This window comes from Schistocerca americana, chromosome 7 (assembly GCF_021461395.2).
Source record: "Schistocerca americana isolate TAMUIC-IGC-003095 chromosome 7, iqSchAmer2.1, whole genome shotgun sequence".
Taxonomy (NCBI): Eukaryota; Metazoa; Arthropoda; class Insecta; order Orthoptera; family Acrididae; genus Schistocerca; species Schistocerca americana.
Window position 1 is genome coordinate 212,515,840 of NC_060125.1, and position 18,660 is coordinate 212,534,499.

The window sequence follows — 18,660 nt, forward strand, 5'->3', positions numbered from 1 at the left end:
CCGAAATGTACACGTGCACCTTACGTCGAACACATGACGCGAAGTTATTTACCGTCTTTATATCGCAATTCAATCTTTCACAAATGTATTTAATTTTTAACGAGCATCTTTCATTCAGGATTCCAGCAGAAACAAGAGCACAACTGCTGCCGTAAATAACGATTGAATCATTCTTAAATGCAAGTATTTTGACTTCAGTTGGTGTGTCAGTCCATCTTCATGTAGCCAAAAGTGATTAGCTTCAGTTTTCAGCTAAACGTTTCTCCACTATTCCACTTTTGCCAGTACTATTAGTTGCGACAAGCCAGAGCGCCCTACCAGTCCGACGCGAAAATTTCTTATAACAATACCAATTTCTGCATAAGAAAGCAACTGTTTTCATTTTCAAATCGGATAAATCCGTAGTTGAATATGGTAATTTCTTCAAAACTGCTGGCCAAATTTTGGCTATTTAAAAGCTGCTGGAATTGTCCCTTTTAGAAATATGAGGGCCCATCAAGACGTTTCCCTTTGAGGGCTCCGCTGCAGCATATACGCAGCGCAGTGAGACTACGATACTGCTATATAATCTTCAACAAGGGATTAGTGTTGTATTCGTATCTTTCCGTGGTGTGTGCGTTAAATGTGGAAACATAAGCTGTGGCGAAGTTACTACGAAATGCACCCAAACACGCCAACGTCCTGTCTTGGCTGCTGAAGCACAGACACCAGTACACATCCAGAAGAGAATGAAGAATGTATATGGGGCAGCATGTCTGTTGAAACCCAGAGTTTTCCTGCTGCTTCATGATAGCGCACGTCTCTATATCGCAAATGCGTTACGCGGAAGTTTCGCCACCTCAATTGGGAGACACTCGAGAAACTACCCTATAGCCCTGCGGTATTCCCACGTGATTATCGTGCCTTCGATCCCTTAAAAAGGCTCTGGATGGTTGACGATTCCTGTCGGACGATGCTGTGCAGAAGTCAGGTACGAACTTTTCACACAGCGGGAGACGGTGTTTCACCAAACGGATATTTTCAACATAGTGCGTCGGTAGACCGATGGCATCAATGTTCACAGCATTTTTGTGTGATTGCAGTAAAGATTCTGTACTGTATGGCGTTCGAACAGAAACTTTTTGATCGCTCCCTATACGATACTAGTAGCCGACACTATTATTGTTCCACTTGAGTAAATGAAATGTCTACCGGTATCTCTTTAACGCAATTAATACACTTATGAAATGAGAGCATACAATATTAAGAGACGACTTTTCCTCAATTCATGTGGGTGGAACCAGAATTGCTATATGTCAAGTGGTTTGAGGCATAACTGAAGTGAACAGATTGGTTCAATCATACTGTACGTGTAGCACCGTTAAACTGTCTGCAAGTATGAAACACAAACATGTAAAACATTTTCATGCTCGAATAACTAGGACAATCGTCTCTTCACTGGTGCCACTGTATAATCATAAATCCTTTTTGAATTCCTACGCCGGCCGGAGTGGCCGAGCGGCTCTAGGCGCTTCAGTCTGGAACCGCGCGACCGCTACGGTCGCGGATTCGAATCCTGCCACTGGCATGGATGTGTGTGATGTCCTTAGGTTAGTTAGGTTTAGGTAGTTCTAAGTGCTAGGGGACTGATGACCTCAGAAGTTAAGTCCCATAGTGCTCAGAGCCATTTGAACCATTTTGAATTCCTACTTGTTAAACATGGTTCTACGATGGTTGGAACTTAAATAGTGGCAACTATTAATTCACAACCGATAGAAAAGATTTACATGGTTTCACCTGTTACTGTCCTTCAGAGTAGTCACCAGCAATGTGTAGAACCCGTTGCCAGCGATGTGGAAGGCGTAGTATACCGTTACCAGAGCCTGTTCTGTTGATGGTGCGAATGGAACGGTGTACTTCGGAATCAGATCAAAGTCACTAGGACTTAAGACGTATTACCATTCGTTTTTGGAGCATCACCTGCGACCAGCTTTGCGAAAGAAGCGGCGACAGTTGTTGCGTAACCCGCCCGTCATTTTGCATGACAATGCGCGGGAGCATACAGCGCAAGCTGTGGCTGCTCTGTTAGGTCGATGGCACTGGGAAGTACTATTCCATCCACCATACTCCCCGGACTTAAGTACTTGTGACTGTTTTGTTTCCGAAGATGAAGGAACCACTTCGTGGCACTCGCTTCAGAACTGTTCCAGAGTTCCGACAGGCAGTAGGCCGCTCCATTCGCACCATCAACAGAACAGGCTCTGCTAAAGGTATACTACGCCTTCCATATCGCTGGCAACGGGTTCTACACAATACTGCTGACTACTTTGAAAGACAGTAACAGGTGCAAACATGTAAGTCTTCTGTATCGGTTGTGAATAAACAGTTGCCACTATTTAATTTCCAACCCTCGTATATTATCGTACTAAATCGTAATTACAATTCTTAAATACATGACTGTAAAGCCACTAATCAAAAGACCCAAGAATTCTAGTGAGAGATTAAACTAAAAAAAAAAAAAAAAAAAAAAAACAAGGATATTAACAAATTTTACAATACGTACATGTAAAACAGTAACTACGAGGAATCAGAAATCTGTAATGGATCTTTTGGAAACTATTGGTTAGTAAATAACTTACCTGTTAATACTTTTTCCTGTAACATTTCTCCGCCATAGATATTGATGACTGCTGGAAATTTGGATAAAATGTCATTCACGATTAATAAAGCAATTCCAGTGACACAAAACCCTGTCTGAAAGTACGAACGTCAGATCATAAGACGCATAGAAATTTGTTACGTTTCTATCGTTCTTAAAATAGTAAATCTTTTCTATCGCAGAATTCTAAACTTCTTTGTAGTTATCCGGGCAAGTGCATCTGTATGTGAAGCGAATATGAATCTAGTGAGATTGAAGGAATGGTGATATGAACAATTCTCAAAGAACAGCATGTCAGTTCTCTCCAGAGACACATTACGATGACAATAAGGTCACTAAATGAATGGAATGGCTACGCCTAAAGGTGAATGAAGATAATTAAATGCTGTACTTTGTGCTTTGTTTGGTAAAAACGATAATTAGAGAATATTATAGTTAGATATTGTACCACATAGACAAGAGACTGAAGGAGACATCAATCCATTTAGCGAAGAAAGAAATGCTGTCTCATCACGACGACACATGTTCAATTGGAATCATCACCTCAGGTTTACGTAGATTGTGTACTGAATAATTGACACAGATTCCATATCTACAAAACTTAGTTCCCTGGTTTTTTCCTTGTCCCCAAAAATTATGAAATGGCTCTCACGTAAAAAAATCTGCTCAAATGAGAGATCATCGTCATCAGAAGTAAGTAGAAAGCCTGTAACTACTTTATACTTTAACCTGTGAGTTCAGAAGAAACTTCATTGCTCTGAAACATTCCCTTTCATATGAAATCTGACTCATAACTGAATAAAGGTTGTTTGGATTTCCTAGAGAAAAGGAATATTGTTATAACGTGTTAAATAATTAAAGACAGGTTTAAATAAAACTAAATCAAGATACATCTGAAATCATAGTCCTTACAGTGGATCTGATCTAGCAAAGTCGCTATATTTGTCTGTCAATTACATCTTATAGCTGCAGTTCGTACAATTCAACTGTGTTTGCACTCTGTATTCCTCAACACCTATTATAGTGAAAAAGATAGAGATAGTGTCGCTAAACCACATCTCTTGAAGTTTTACTGCTAATTAAAAGTACTAAGGACCACAATGCTGAATGCAGTATATTCCCTCTCTTTTTGAAATAAAGTGAAAGCAAAATGTAGCTCATACGAGAATTTTGTTCTTAATCAAACATGTGTCATGGCTGAATAAAGATCACGGAACTGAAAATAATTCCGTAAATATTCCAAACGATATGAATACTGAATGCCTAGCGTTCTTAAAATGAATACAAGAGACACATATTTCACCTAAAGTAATCCTTCAACGGATCACTTGATTTTACATGAACATACAAATACAAAAGAAGAGGAAAATCAACCTATGATATTCACATTAATATCCATTATTTTATTTAAGGGGTGTAAAAGCAGTGAGACAACTTGCAGGTCCGGATAACTGTAAAGAAACTGGGTACTGATTCGTACTTACTGCAACGTATGTGTGAACTCGGCTGAAGAACTAATTTTGTCCTGGTATAATACGACTGCAAAGTATCTCGCGTAAACAAATATGATGCTCCACTCAGTGCCAGTATGCAATGCAGTGGGAGTAAGGAGCCATATCACTATAATTCAGAAGGTGGACGTTTCAGTGTAGTCATTTGCTTATCACGAGACACGGCATCTATACCAAACCGATCGGCATGTCCTCACGGAACTGAGCGGAAGAACGTAATTTACGGTTTCTGATAACTCATCACGTTGATCTCGCTAACCGATTCTGCCTGCCAAACATTTTTGTTGACTCGATCACCCCAGAGTTAGGGGACTTGCTTAAGACATGCCTGACGGTTCCCAAATGGTTCAAATGGCTCTGAGCACTATGGGACTCAACTGCTGTGGTCATTAGTCCCCTAGAACTTAGAACTAGTTAAACCTAACTAACCTAAGGACATCACAAACATCCACGCCCGAGGCAGGATTCGAACCTGCGACCGTAGCGGTCTTGCGGTTCCAGACTGCAGCGCCTTTAACCGCACGGCCACTTCGGCCGGGACGGTTCCCATCCGAAGATAAATTACTATAGTGGGCTGTTCTTTGAGACAGACATTTGTTCATAGATACGTGCTTGGTTACATGGCGCGAACGAAGTCTAATAACAGACGACTGTCCACCTATATCGGGAAGCTTTCAAGGCGTCGGCACAGGGACCATGCATTCGACCGTCAAAATTTAGCGTGCCAAATATCTGGCGCCATAGTTTGGAAAAAGCACGTTGTGGAGAGTTTCCGAACGTATAGACCGTATCCTGCATGACAGATATTCGGAACGTGCATTTGAAATTAGACCAACAATTTTCGAACTGTAACATGCGTGTTATGAAAGTATACAGTTTCAAGACAAAGGCGTATTGAAGATCAATCAAAAACACTTATTTTTTGCTACGATTTGTCATCGTTGCATGTAATCAGTAACATTTCTTTGATTAAAGCCTGCAGAAGATACCAACGTTCAAGACAATGTCGCATCATATGGAAGTTCAGTGTAGCATAATAAATAGAGATGCGGAGTTAAAACTGGTGCGTGCTGTGTTGCAGGTTCGCATTCCACTACATTAAAATTTCTTTACTACCCTTCGTGTTTTTTAATAGATTCTGAGACTTTCTTATTAATTTAATACACGTATATTCTGCAATATTCGATGTTATGTAAATATAAGTGTACTCTCTATCTATCTATTCGATGTTATGTAAATATAAGTGTACTCTCTCTCTCTCTCTCTCTCTCTCTCTCTCTCTCTCTCTCGCTCTCGCTCTCTCACTCTCAACTGGTTTTATTTACAAGAGAGCTTACATCGAAGACAATTCTAAGCCTATATCACACTAACTGTAATGCAAATTTTGTAATCTGATGCCCTTACTGACTGTATATGGAACTTTCTGTTCTGTCTTACAACATTTTCGCCGGCCGCTGTGGCCGAGCGGTTCTAGGCGCTTCAGTCCGGAATCGCGCTGCTGCTACGGTCGCATGTTCGAATCCTGCCTCAGGCATAGATGTGTGTGATGTCCTTAGGTTAGTTAGCTTTACGTAGTTCTAACTCTAGGGGACTGATGACCTCAGATGTTAAGTCTCATAGTGATTTGAGCCATTTGAATCTTACAACATGTTCATAGATATTAAAGTTCTTATTTATGTGTACTGCCAACATAACTTGCACATGGACAAGTTATGAAATGTGCATTTTCTTCTTTTTCTACTTTTACGGCCTTATTGAACCACTTCAGTCAAACATTTTCTAGTCATCATCAATAGGCTTTGATTCTGAACTGCCCAGTATCTCTTAATTCGTCCTCATCTTTTCTGTCTTTCCTCATCAATAAACACTCTTCTTATTACTTGTCGTTCCTCTATTTTTTAGTTTCTTTAAATTTTCTGTTTTGCTTTGCAAATCGTCTAGGGCTAATTCCAGCTCTTTCATATTCTCATTGATTTCCTTTATGCAACACACTTATTGCTTCATGTTCCAAAGTTTCTCTATAATTTTTCTTGATAAACTGCTTTCTGTCATCCTCATAACGTGAAAGAAAAAATATCCATTTTTTTGCGTATACTATCTGTAAGGGGCACCAGTTCGCACTATCTGCCACCTTCGGTAATTTTTTTTATTCTTTATTTATGCATGTTCTAGCTATTCTTCTATCTACCTTAACGATTTTGGCGATTCTATTTTTCTGGGTAACTTTGAAAAAGCTTCTTTTCCGTGTGTCACCTCTGGCTGCGTTTCAATAGAGCTGGCGCAGGAATTTTACGCCATCCCATTTCGTAAACAAACTGCGTAATTTGCGAACCAGATACAGCCGATAACTGCCACTGGAGCACGCTGTGATGGCAATAACCACAATGAGATACACATACTGCGTTCACAAACAGCATCGTTTCCCAGCGTTCAACAATATGTTGAACTCGGCATGCTCAACGCTGACGTTCGAATACACGGTCCGTGGGGAGAGACATTACTGTTCTTATTACTTCGAAGTGTAGAAAATGGGATAGAATGGCGTGATAGTTGTGTATCCCTAGAGGATAAATGTGTCGCAAAATTAATTTTTTTTTTCATTTCTTATTTATTCATAGCAGTGTACTCATTTAATAGTCCTCGTATGTATGGGCAACTGAGCACATGGTGTGAGCATCAACCCATGAGACACACGCGAGCAAAGGACACCTGTTGGCTTTCCCACAGGACTCTGGGCAACAACACGACCACGCGCACGTACTTGGAGGCATACGTGACTACGCACTGCCGCGCCGGCGCCTTCGTGGTGGGCCTGCTGTTCGGCTGCTGGCTGCACCGCCTCAGGGCCTCAAAGGAGCGGGAGTCGCCGCCTGCCGTGAGTATTCTGACGTCACGCTGGCAGCGGCTTCTGTTATACCCACGTGTAAAGTACCTATCTTCACGCCCGCCCGGCTAGCCGCGCGGTCTAACGCGCTGCTTCCCAGCCGAGAAGGCGTGACGGTCCGCGGCACGAATCCGCCCGGCGGAGGTGCGCTGTGCTGGCCAGCCGGTTTTCCATCTGCCTCGGCGAATGCGGGCTGGTTCTCCTTATTCCGCCTCAGTTACACAATGTCGGCGATTGCTGCACAAACACTTTCTCCACGTACGCGTACAAATTACTGTATTACGCAAACAGTGGGGTTACACTCGTCTGGTATGAGACGTTCCCGGGGAGTGTCCACTGGGGGCCGAACCGCACACCAACCCTGGGTTCGGTGTAGTGGAGTCGCACAGGCACCGTCGAATACTGATAAGGGTGATGATAAAAAGATCGCATATAATGAGTGGTAGAAATCACTCGTGTGCTCCAAAGTGTTACCAACATCTTAGCCAGCACACTGAATGTGCTTAGGGAGTTGAAAGGAATGGGATACGATGGTCGAGCAGCTCCTCATAAGTCTCACATTCCTGTAGTCAGTCCTAAGCAATGCTTGAGGCTGTGTAAAGAGCGATGCTACGGGACTGAGGACGACTGGAGGCGAATGAACTGGTGTGATGAATCACTCTGTACCCTGTGGAGATCCAGTGGAAGTTCCTCTACAAACATTCGGAAACTTCATTGAAAGTGTCCCCAGAAGAGCCCAAGCCGTCATAAAGAAGACGTGTGGACACACCTCATACTAACGTCCAATAACAGGTGTCCGGATGATATCACCATACTCAGCTAAGTAAACCAGTAGCATTTGTCAGACATTCATTCTATTGCTTTATCTTCATGTAGTAATTCTGGTGTCACCGCCAGACACCACACTTGCTAGGTGGTAGCCTTTAAATCGGCCGCGGTCCATTAGTATACGCCGGACCCGCGTGTCGCCACTGTCAGTGATTGCAGATCGAGCGCCGCCACACGGCAGGTCTAGAGAGACGTCCTAGCAGTCGCCCCAGTTGTGCAGACGACTTTGCTAGCGATGCTACACTGACAAATACGCTCTCATTTGCCGAGACGATAGTTAGCATAGCCTTCAGCTACGTCATTTGCTACGACCTAGCAAGGCGCCATTACCATTTTATATTGAGATTGTAATTATGTATCATCAAGAGCGATGTTCTCCAATTATGGATTAAAGTTAAGTATTCCAGAAGCTATGTACTATTTTTGGCTACTATAATTCCTTGTCATTTTCCAGACCTGACGCCAGCCTGCGTGAGCTTAAAACGTGCCTTTCGGCTTCCTCCAAACTCCGTGAATTGGCTCTTGCCAATTCACAACAGTAATCATACTCTAAAAGTGACTTTTCAGGCTCTCCGAGGAGGAATCTTAGTTTCCAGCAAACTTTACACTTGACTTGAAATAATTGTTCAAATGGCTCTGAGCACTATGGGACTTAACATCTGAGGTCATTAGTCCCCTACAACTTAGAAATGCTTAAACCTAACCTAAGGACATCACACACATCCATGACCAAGGCAGGATTCGAACCTGCAATCGTAGCAGTCGCGCGGTTCCGGACTGAAGCGCCTAGAACCACTCGGCCACCGCGGCTGGCCCACACTTAACTTGAGAGAAGAGTTTTAATTCCATTAGAAGCTAATTCTAGCGGTCGGAAGAAATATTTTTCATTTCTGGTGTTTGGATGAAGACCTTTCTTTCAGTTAGGAAGAACACTATTTAGATTTTCAAGTGAAGCTTATATCTTTGAGAGCGGAATCTTTCGTAGTCCGTTAGGAAGAAGATCCAAGGTAGAGCCGAGAACTTTTGTTTTGTTTTCTGGAAGACGAAATGTCAGTTTGGGTGTGAGAGTAAACAGGACATAAACTTCTTTATTTCAGTTTATCTTTCAAAAGAATATTTTCCCTCGAGTAGGACGTTAATTTTCGGTCAACTCCATTTTTCTTTTCAACCACACCGACGTCACATGTGGTAAATACTGTGGAGAAACCTCCAAAATCTGAAGGACATGATTTCAAAAAACGGTTCAAATGGCTCTGAGCACTATGGGACTTGACATCTATGTCATCAGTCCCCTAGAACTTAGAACTACTTAAACCTAACTAACCTAAGGACAGCACACAACACCCAGTCATCACGAGGCAGAGAAAATCCCTGACCCCGCCGGGAAGGACATGATTTGATGACGTGAGTGAGAACGGGCTGTAGGGGAGGAAGGCGACCCATTAAAAAAATTAAAAGAAGAGGTCGATAACACAGTCTTATTGGGTGGTGTCTGTCTGGGACATAGTCACTTGTAATCCTGGTGGAATAAAACATTTTATACGTCAGAACTGGGGGGGGGGGGGGCGTAGAGGAGTGGGGGTTGGGGGGGGGCGGAAGGAAGAAACATCAGGAAGTAAGATTAGGATTGAGCCCATCGACTATGAGGTCATAAGTGACAAATCAATGGGTTAAATAGAGAAAGAAGGGAAACAGAACTTGACTGTACATTCTTCAAAATTACCATTCGGCCTTCGCGACAGTCGAATTACAGAAACCGCTGGAAATCAAAACCAGAATGAGCAGTTTGGATTCTGAGTACCACGAACACGAATGCCTCTCCTGCGCTCCAACTACTAAACCACCTCGTCTGGAGATTTCGTTTGAAACTTCTGTTACTTTCTACGCACTTTATATCACACTTCTCGTTATAAGTAGGTACATATAAATGTCTCTCTTTATCGATAGCGATTATGTAAATCATACCGGTAAAAGACCATACTTTCATTTATAACATCGATTATTGTGATTTACTAACTTAATATCTAAGCTTCAATTTGTCTTTTCACTCATCTTCTAAAACACTTCGTGTATTATGGTATTAAAACTTTCATTAAATAACTGATACAGACATCAAAAGAAATCACCAGGAAAAAGGCTGATGATTTGCAGTGGCGTTAGTTAGGTGATTTGCGCACCTCTGCTCATCCTTTGTGTACAAGCTGATACTATCCTGGAATCTGTTTGCGCTACTGACCTCACAGTAGCTGATATATGAGCACTGGTTGCAACTGAGGCTACATCTGACTATGGGGAACCAAATGAATATATATGCATCAGTCTTCTCTAATAGCCAAGTGTTTGCCTCTAGCTACGATCCTGGTAGTGTCTCAGGCTGCTGTCCTAAATGAGGATGGGTATCTACAGAATAGCTGCAGTACCAGCCGACCCTGGAGTTGCCACAAAGAGGTGTAGTGCCAACGCTAGCCTGCAAAAATGTGCGAGTGCCGTTAATTTTGGCTTGCTATGAAAGCCGTGTCTTAGCTGCAGGTGCTGCTCTGGTACCCTCAGACGTTGCTGTCCTTTACGGGGTAAATACCCACACACTGGCTGCCTTGGGACCTGGATACTGTTACCTGTGGCTGCCTTCCTACTCTGTCTTCCCTACTATTATTGTCTTCTCTACCGTCATTGTCTTGGTAAGATAGTCGTTTGTAAGTGCTTGCACATGCTGCCCCGATACCTGCTGGCGTTGCTATCTTTAATAGTGTTGGTGTTTGCTGGCTGGTTGCTGTACCGACTAGGACTAGAGTTCGTGCTGTCATGGGATGTTGATGACACCAGCCTGAGAGAGATCTGAGTCATCATTGCTGTCATTAGCCTGCCATGACACATGTACGTATTTTTATCCCGGAGATAAATCAGTTGATATCCGTAAGCTTACTGCAGTGCTAGCTGAGCTGAAGTTCCCAACGCCAGTTTACACAGCTGCTCTGTTACCCATGTACTAACAAGTACTGTTCTGCAATCCATTAACTGGTGGCCACTGGCGATGTTGTCCTAAATCGATTAGTGTCTGCTTTTGTGTCGGCTTTTGTACCACGTGAGGCTAAAGCTGCTGTTGTCATAGGTTCCCACTGACCACACAGGCCAACAAACCTGTGTTCTGCATTACTGGCATCAACCTGACCTTTCAGTTGGGTCCTTTCTGCAATGACTCCTCGCCACTGTTGAGACTGAGCTGCTATGACGTGCACATGTGCTGCTGGAGGCACTACAATGGTGCTAGGTGGCGCTGGTGTCCTCACTTTTGCAGAGTATCTAACGCTGGATGCTGTACCAGTTTGGGCTAAAGTTTCCAGGCTGTACAGACCTGTCCTTGCCACTACACTTGCTCCTACACTGAAAGCCATATGTGTTCCTGCAGGTACTGTCCCTGTACCCACTGACAATGCTATCCTCACTGGGCGTTGTTTCCGTGGGTTGGCTGCTGTACCAGCCGGCGCTATCGCTGCCGCCGTGGATGGCCGCTGCCTACGCCGGTCTGCACAGACCTGTCTACGCTGTTGGCGTCGGCATGCTCATCACTGCATGTGCCATGGGACAAGCCGGTGAGTGGCCTACAAACCATTAAGAGCTGGAATTTGTCTGACTTTACGTCATACCGAGTTCAATATGTCAAACGGAAAGTGATTCGTGACGCTCTCTATCTCTTACTACATGTCCCTGTGGCGAAACGTACCGCCCTTGTCCCGATAGTCTATATCTCCGGGCTTTCAGTCTTACCTGGAGAGGATTCCAGACCAACGACATATACTTCATAGTCGTTCCTGGATAAATTACATTTCCTTAATCTTGTTTTCCAATTGATCTCAGTTTGGCATCTGTTTCCTACATTTTGTTCGGCTTTCCGGTGATTAATCACCATTTGTGTAGCTACACCGTAATGTGTCTTTTTGCAACACTTTACATTTTTCTATGATAGCGAAAACTGAGATTTCATGCACCAGTCATCGCTCCTCTGTAGTTCTTCCCGAATTTTTCTAAAAAGTTCTCGTGTTGTTATTTCCCTATGGAGCTTTTGTTTACATACATGGTGAGTCAGGAGGAAATGAGCACGCTTTGATTGGTGATAGTACTAGTAATTCCAAACATCAAATCTCAAATGAACGTATCTCCTTTTCTTAATAGTTTCCGAACAAACTAAAGAAAACAGTGACGAACAGGGAAAACGCAGGTGATGGTAAATTAAACCTTGTGATCTGACGTTTTGTCCAGTTGTATACATTTCCTCACAAAACATGTTGAAAAAGTCCACCGTCAACTGCACACCATTTTGCCGCTCCTGTAGACAGCTGCTGTGTCATTGAGCTGAGCTCATTCTGACGGTCCTTTATTTGAGCACATGAATCTAAAATGTGGGCGAGACGTTCCTCCCAGAGATGCGGGTGAAACTAAATTCTCTGGTGAATCTAGCTTCTCCCCCTGAGATGATTTATGACAAGTAACGCTACGTTGCCTAATATCGCTTTGGTTGTAGTCATCAATACTGGTGAAGAAGGGCATATGACTCACGCCCGTGATTTTCAGATGTGTGTTGGATAAGGTTAAGAAAAGGGCAATGTTCATTTGAAGCTTTTTGTTCAGAATCCTCAATGCTATCACCCTTCAAAGAATGTACTTATCTCCCTGACTCTTTCTGTATATCGTGGACGTTCTGGCTCTTTAATATTCCACTGGAGTACTCCCGAACTACGTTAGCGTCTAATCATATCTCCGTTTAGTACGTAACTAAGCTCCGTAAGTCTTCATAGAATTACGAAGTCGGTCCGATGTTAGCATTTTTTTCCTAGAACTGACAGGAACGCTTCATAGAAATTTATCGGCATCAACTTGGGTCCCACAGTCTATCTCTTTATGTACATTATTAATCGGCGAAACGAGATGAGTTTATAAAGATCTCTGCTTGCGTAATGCATGTCTTTTCCTGCAGAGGGGATTTTAACCTTCTCAGAAGGTCATAACACAAATAAACTTTAATTTTATACTATAATTATTTAATGTATATTTAAAAGTATTTCATATGTATCCTTCACTGTTGAAAGTTTACTGTTTTAAATATATTTTATAGATTTCAGAACATTATTCCTCGTAAATAAGGTTGGTAACAGGTCTCGCGAGTTTACTTATGAGGTAACTAGTTTAGAGAGTTCATATCCCATTTTTAAATGTCACATTTATCATATTTCTGTTCAACAATAGTTCTTGATATTTTATGGAAATTGTTCCTGAAATACCCCTGTTTTCGTACAATGACAACTGATCGCTCGGAACTTGTTCGATAGTGAATAAATTATTGAAGGGTAGTTGGCTGCAGTAAATTTTGCACAATTCACAGAAACACCACTTTTCCTACAGGCTTAGTAGAGGGTAAAACAGGCAATGACTCAGTGCACAATGGTGTGCGCACACTGTACATGAAGACGCTAAGCCTCCATTCGATCTGCCGGAACAGTGCCCTGCTGTTGGGATCGACATACAAGGTTAATGGAAACTGCGATAGTTCCTTATCCTGTTCTGTTTTAGTCTCTACCACAAAGAAGCTGTTAGACCCATCATAGAATCTGGTTCTTCTCAGCCGACTACTAGGCAAGCCGGTAGTGGGGCACAGACAATACCAACTGGCAGTATTTGGGAGGAAATATCCAGTTGTGGCATTTGCTTTACAACCAAGGGAAATCTCAACGTAAACCTTGATCAAGTCCCGGAGATGGAGTTACCACCATCTCTTGGATTACACTTCTCGGACAGAAGCAGGACTACAGTGTGCATGTTCAGTTATCTGTTTATACGTGTTACCTAGAAAGTAACTTAGAAACGCCGATAGTGGTTACACAATAGAACGATTGAAAATAGAGAGGAATATAAAATACAATCTTTAATGATAAAGAACTATGTCAAGAAGTTAAGCAGGAAGGCTGGAATGGATTCATTTCGGAAGGGGAAATCGATGTCCATTCTAGACAGGTACTTACTTATAAAATTATGAAGAACTTGAATAAAGATATAAGACATGATGCGAGAATAGAAGTGATACGTAATAAACAATAACTGAACCGTTATTAGAAACTTTGCAAAACAGGAGACAACGTAAACAAAAATCTTGATGAAAATGAAGGGCCCGAAGTAGTAGAAATGACAACATTGATACAAAAAAAGTGAAGAAATTAGAAGAAGTAATATGTTAAATGAAAAATCAAAAACGATGAGCAGTGATGGAATTAACACATAACTGATTAACTGAGCAGTGAAATCCAGGTTTCTCGACTATATTAACAGACGCTGAACAAATTAGAAAATTTCGGGTTTCTGGAAATAGGCTCCAATAATCCTTATTTATAGGAAAAGAGGCAGAAGTAATTGTGAAAACTATAGAGGAACTTCCATGCTAAACGCGGAGTATAAAATATAATATTCTAAAATAGTAAGACAGAGATTAGCAACAATTGTCGAAAGTATTCTGCTAGAAGAGCAAAAGGGCCATGGCAAGGCAGAACGTTCACACTCAATATGTCCACTATTAGACAGATCATTGAAAAACACAGACAGTGCAGTAAAGAAACACTTTTACTATTCATTGGCTGCATGAAAGCTTTCGATTAAGTAAAGATGGAAAATCTATGGGAGATAATGATCAAAAGGGGAATACTTTTGCACATAAGAAGGTAGTAGCAAAACATGAACGAAACTGAGAAACTGTTATTGCAGGAAATGGAAACTCTTAGACCTGCACAAATTTTGGAATAATACAGGGATACAGTTTCCCTCAGGTTGTTTTAATATTCATACTGACGTGAAGCTGAGGCAATGGATAAGTAAATTAAGTTTTTATAATTATGAATTCAATGAAAGGAATCATTATACCACAATACTCTAAGCTGATGATGAAATTGTGACTATGACAGCGACAGCGCAATCCAAACAGCTGCTCACATTTTATCCGCAACGGCTAAGTTTTATAGTGTATTAGTATCTTCAAATATATAAAAAAATTATGGCTTTGATGTTCCAAGGCCATTTCATAACAGGCTAATAGTACATCGAAACAATCAGCAACCAGTTGTATAAAAGAAATCAATTTCTTAACCTGTTTCCGGCACTTAGTGCCCTTCTTCAGAAGGTTATACCTATCACCTGTTGGCGAAACAGTTAAGAAATGAAATTTCTGTTAAACAACTGTTTCCTGATTATTTCGATGTATAGAACTATAGTTTCTGACTTGCATAAAATACCAAAATAGTAACACATAATAAGAAAATAGAAAGAGGGAACTTGTTCTACTTCTTAGGAAATACTGTCTCAGTCACGACGGAAATGGATGTGCCAAAAAAAAAAGTAGTAAGGTTAAGTTACATTAATGGAACACTCGGCAGCGTCAGCAGAACTAAAGCAAGGAAGGAAGTTCTACTTAACTGCTACCAAATTATGTCAGTACGAATCACGACAAGAGGAAGTGGGTCGCAGACTGTTAAAAAAAAAAAAAAAATGAAAGAAGAATACAAGCATTGGAGACGACAACTCTAGTAAGAGAAGCTGGGTACATACTATGCGACATGAGCAGAAACAGTGACATTACAGAACTTCTGGGAGGGAAAAGCTTAAACTAGGAGATTAGAGAATATAGGAAAAACAGGAAGTAATATGTAATAACAATGGCAGACGACATAATATCAAATTAACTACAAATTATCATGCAGCGGGCGGAAGATATTCAGTAATACGGAGGAAAAAGCGGAAGGATCAATAAATTTAACTAAGAGGTTGTAACAAGCAGAATTTTAATATGCGAGGGTTATTTGGAAAGTAAGATCCGATCGGTCGCGAAATGGAAGCCACAGCGAAAATCAAAAACGATTTATTTGTAACAGTTTGTTACGCCTTCCAGCTATTTTTCTACGTAGTCGTCATCTCCATTTAGACATCTGCCATAGCATTTTACCAACTTACCAGTACCCTCGTCATAGAAAGCAACCGCCTGTGTTTCCCGCCATTTCTCTAAGCTGATATGCAATTCGTTGTCTCTGCCAAAACTTTGTCTTCATAGCCAGTGGTTCATGTGAGTGGAGATGAACATCAGAGGGAGCAAGTCCGAGCTATATGGTAGATTATTGAACACTTCCCATCGTAAAGCCTGCAGGGGCGACCTCATTGCCTCTGAAGCGTGCGGCCGAGAAATGTCATGAAGAAGGAAATGCATGATAAGTACATTATGTGGGATTGCATGAAATCAGGCGAAACATCGCAACGGACACCCATATATGGTGCGAGACACTATTGCTCTAGGCACCTTAACGTGATCACTGCGTGCTCTGAATTGAAAAAAGCAATGTGACGCGACCGAGAGTCATACTGGAGACATTTCCCAACACATGTACGCAAAGCTTCATCAAATTTTCGCTGTTGTTTCGATTTCGTGATCAATCGGACCTTACTTTCCGAATAGCCCTCCTATACCGAAGGGAGGAGAAGAAAAGAATACTCACGGATGTGGTTGATTTGCTCTACGGCACCTACCCATCGCTTCCTTAGCGAACTGGGATGGTGTCATCGAGTTCGGTTCAGAAATTGTCGTATGTTTGTATTGTGGGTTGTCATGTGTGTGTCAGTGTTGGTGCCAGTGGACAGAGGAAGGTGGATATGGCTGAAGTCCATCCTTTGGAAGGCAGCAGCAAGCAGATTTATACCCAAACCAAGGGCTCAGTTGAGTAGCCATTGCCGATCACACGGCTACTGGATCACAAGTCAGGACTAATGTTGCATCTAAAGCGTCACCCAGGCCCATCAGGAAGCGCTTGTTCAAAACTGAATCACGAAAAAGCGTACAGCTAGATAAACTTCCTCTCACAAAATGTGCAGTCTTCCTGTAGTGGTGCAGTGAGAGAACTGGGTGTATCAGTGATGTAATTTTCAGTCTCGTTACGAGGGCATATTCTGTTTAGGTATCTGCATAGCCCTTTTGTGAGTAGTGTGTCGTCCAGGTAACTAGAAAGTACCAGTACTGGCAGCGAAGTACTGAGCATCTCGGTTTCGGGAGACATAGCCTACAATGGCAACGTAGCTTTCGAATTAAATGAGGGAACATCGAAAAGTGCAGGATACATCCAGAACACCTTCGAACTGTTCCTGCAACACGAGGAAGACGTGTTCTTCCAGCGGTACAGTTCCTGTTGCATCACGCGTCACGCAAGACTTTCTTCTTTTCTTTGGTCTTCCCACTGAGGATGAGTATGACGTTATGGGATAGCACTACCAGCGTGCATCGGTAGTATCACTGCATTGCAACTAAGATAAGCGTAAAGAGTAGAGAAACTGTTATCAAAAGCAATCTGTTAATAGCCATATGACTATGGTAGTATACAAAGAATGAAACATCATATGTGTCTGTAGCTTTGGATGGTTCATACTTTTCATTAGTACTATACTGAAGAAACATCTCATTTACGTGTTACTCCTGGTAAAATTGTTTGAAAACACGAAGATTATGGAAAGTATGTGATACTTCAAGTGGTACCAAAACATGCAGTTGCGGATACATACAATCATCAGTTGTGCAAGGGGCACTGTATATGAGGCACTCCATCGTTCCTCTTAACAAAAAATCTGGAGGCAGAAATAATAACCATAGTCTACAGATGAAGGAAGTACTATAAAAGAAGGATTGATTTTTAACTTTCCACTCCCCATGTGTCCTCACTGCCACACACTTAGCGACTCTCAATGTGTCTTATGATTGTAACGGGAAACTTCCTTTCTCAATAACACTGTTGTGAGGTGTTCAGTGTATTTATTTGCAGATCATGGGTAACTCTCTTTGCCTTCCACTGTTCTTTCTTTTATTTTGCTCATGTAATTTCCGACTGGCTATCAGACCAGGTCTAACAAACAGCATCTTAGTTGAACAAGTAAAGTGAAAGAAATTTAACTTCGATTTAGGAAACATTGACGTTCACCTGCTATAATATACAACCTACAAGTAAATCTGGTTTAAGGGTAGCGTGGTGAAAATTCGAGCGCACTCGAAGAAAATGGAATATAACAAGAACGTACTGTGTCGTACCGTTAGTTCTTCGGCAACGGACGTCGTTTTGCTCCTTCATTGGGAAGACGTTAAAATGATTTAGAAACGCAGATGGCAGCAGGGATTAGAGGGCAGACCATAGCCACCTGCAGAATGACGTGGCCTGTGCTTGCAGGACTGGTGGACGGCATCCTGTCGCACCCCGTGTTCCGCGTACCGAGCCGCCTCACCTACTGCCTCTACCTGACCCACTCCGTCGCGCAGATGGTCCACTACGCCTCTGCGAGGTCACCGGAATACCTGTCACACATCCACGTGGTGAGTTGCTTGTCAGTAAAACGTAGAGAATGCTATTTATTTTTATTTGGTTTGTTACTTCTTGCATGGATCGCATACTGTAATGTGCAATGTGGCAGTACACTACGGTGAGATGTATCAGATAATCTTGAGGGTTTTTAGTTAGGGGAAATGTGTGCTGGAGCCGTGCTGCTGACACATCCCTGCTCGCAGTGGGCACAGCAGCTGATTCTCCTGCCAGGAAAGTTTACCCTGCAACTGTTCACATCGCTAGTCGACTAAATTACTTGTAGTTTGTGAAGCAGAAACTGTATTCTATGCATCATCTGACGACAACAATACTTGGTCGTCTATGCTAAAAATGTGCTTATTAACAACGAGGAAATGAAGGAGATGTACACATGCTTTGATGTAAATCGTCCACATTTCAGAAAGTGTCACAAGT

The 18,660-nt window shown here is 42.0% G+C and overlaps 1 protein-coding gene across 1 annotated transcript in view; it reads left to right on the forward strand.

The window, feature by feature from the left end:
* LOC124622845 (O-acyltransferase like protein-like) overlaps positions 1-18,660 on the forward strand; it is a 304,695-nt gene that overhangs the window by 275,564 nt on the left and 10,471 nt on the right. Inside the window, exons 9-11 of the mRNA XM_047148636.1 lie at positions 6,877-7,024; positions 11,268-11,451; positions 18,094-18,236. Of these exons, the coding sequence (XP_047004592.1) occupies positions 6,877-7,024; positions 11,268-11,451; positions 18,094-18,236 (475 nt within the window). The remainder of the gene's footprint in view (positions 1-6,876; positions 7,025-11,267; positions 11,452-18,093; positions 18,237-18,660) is intronic.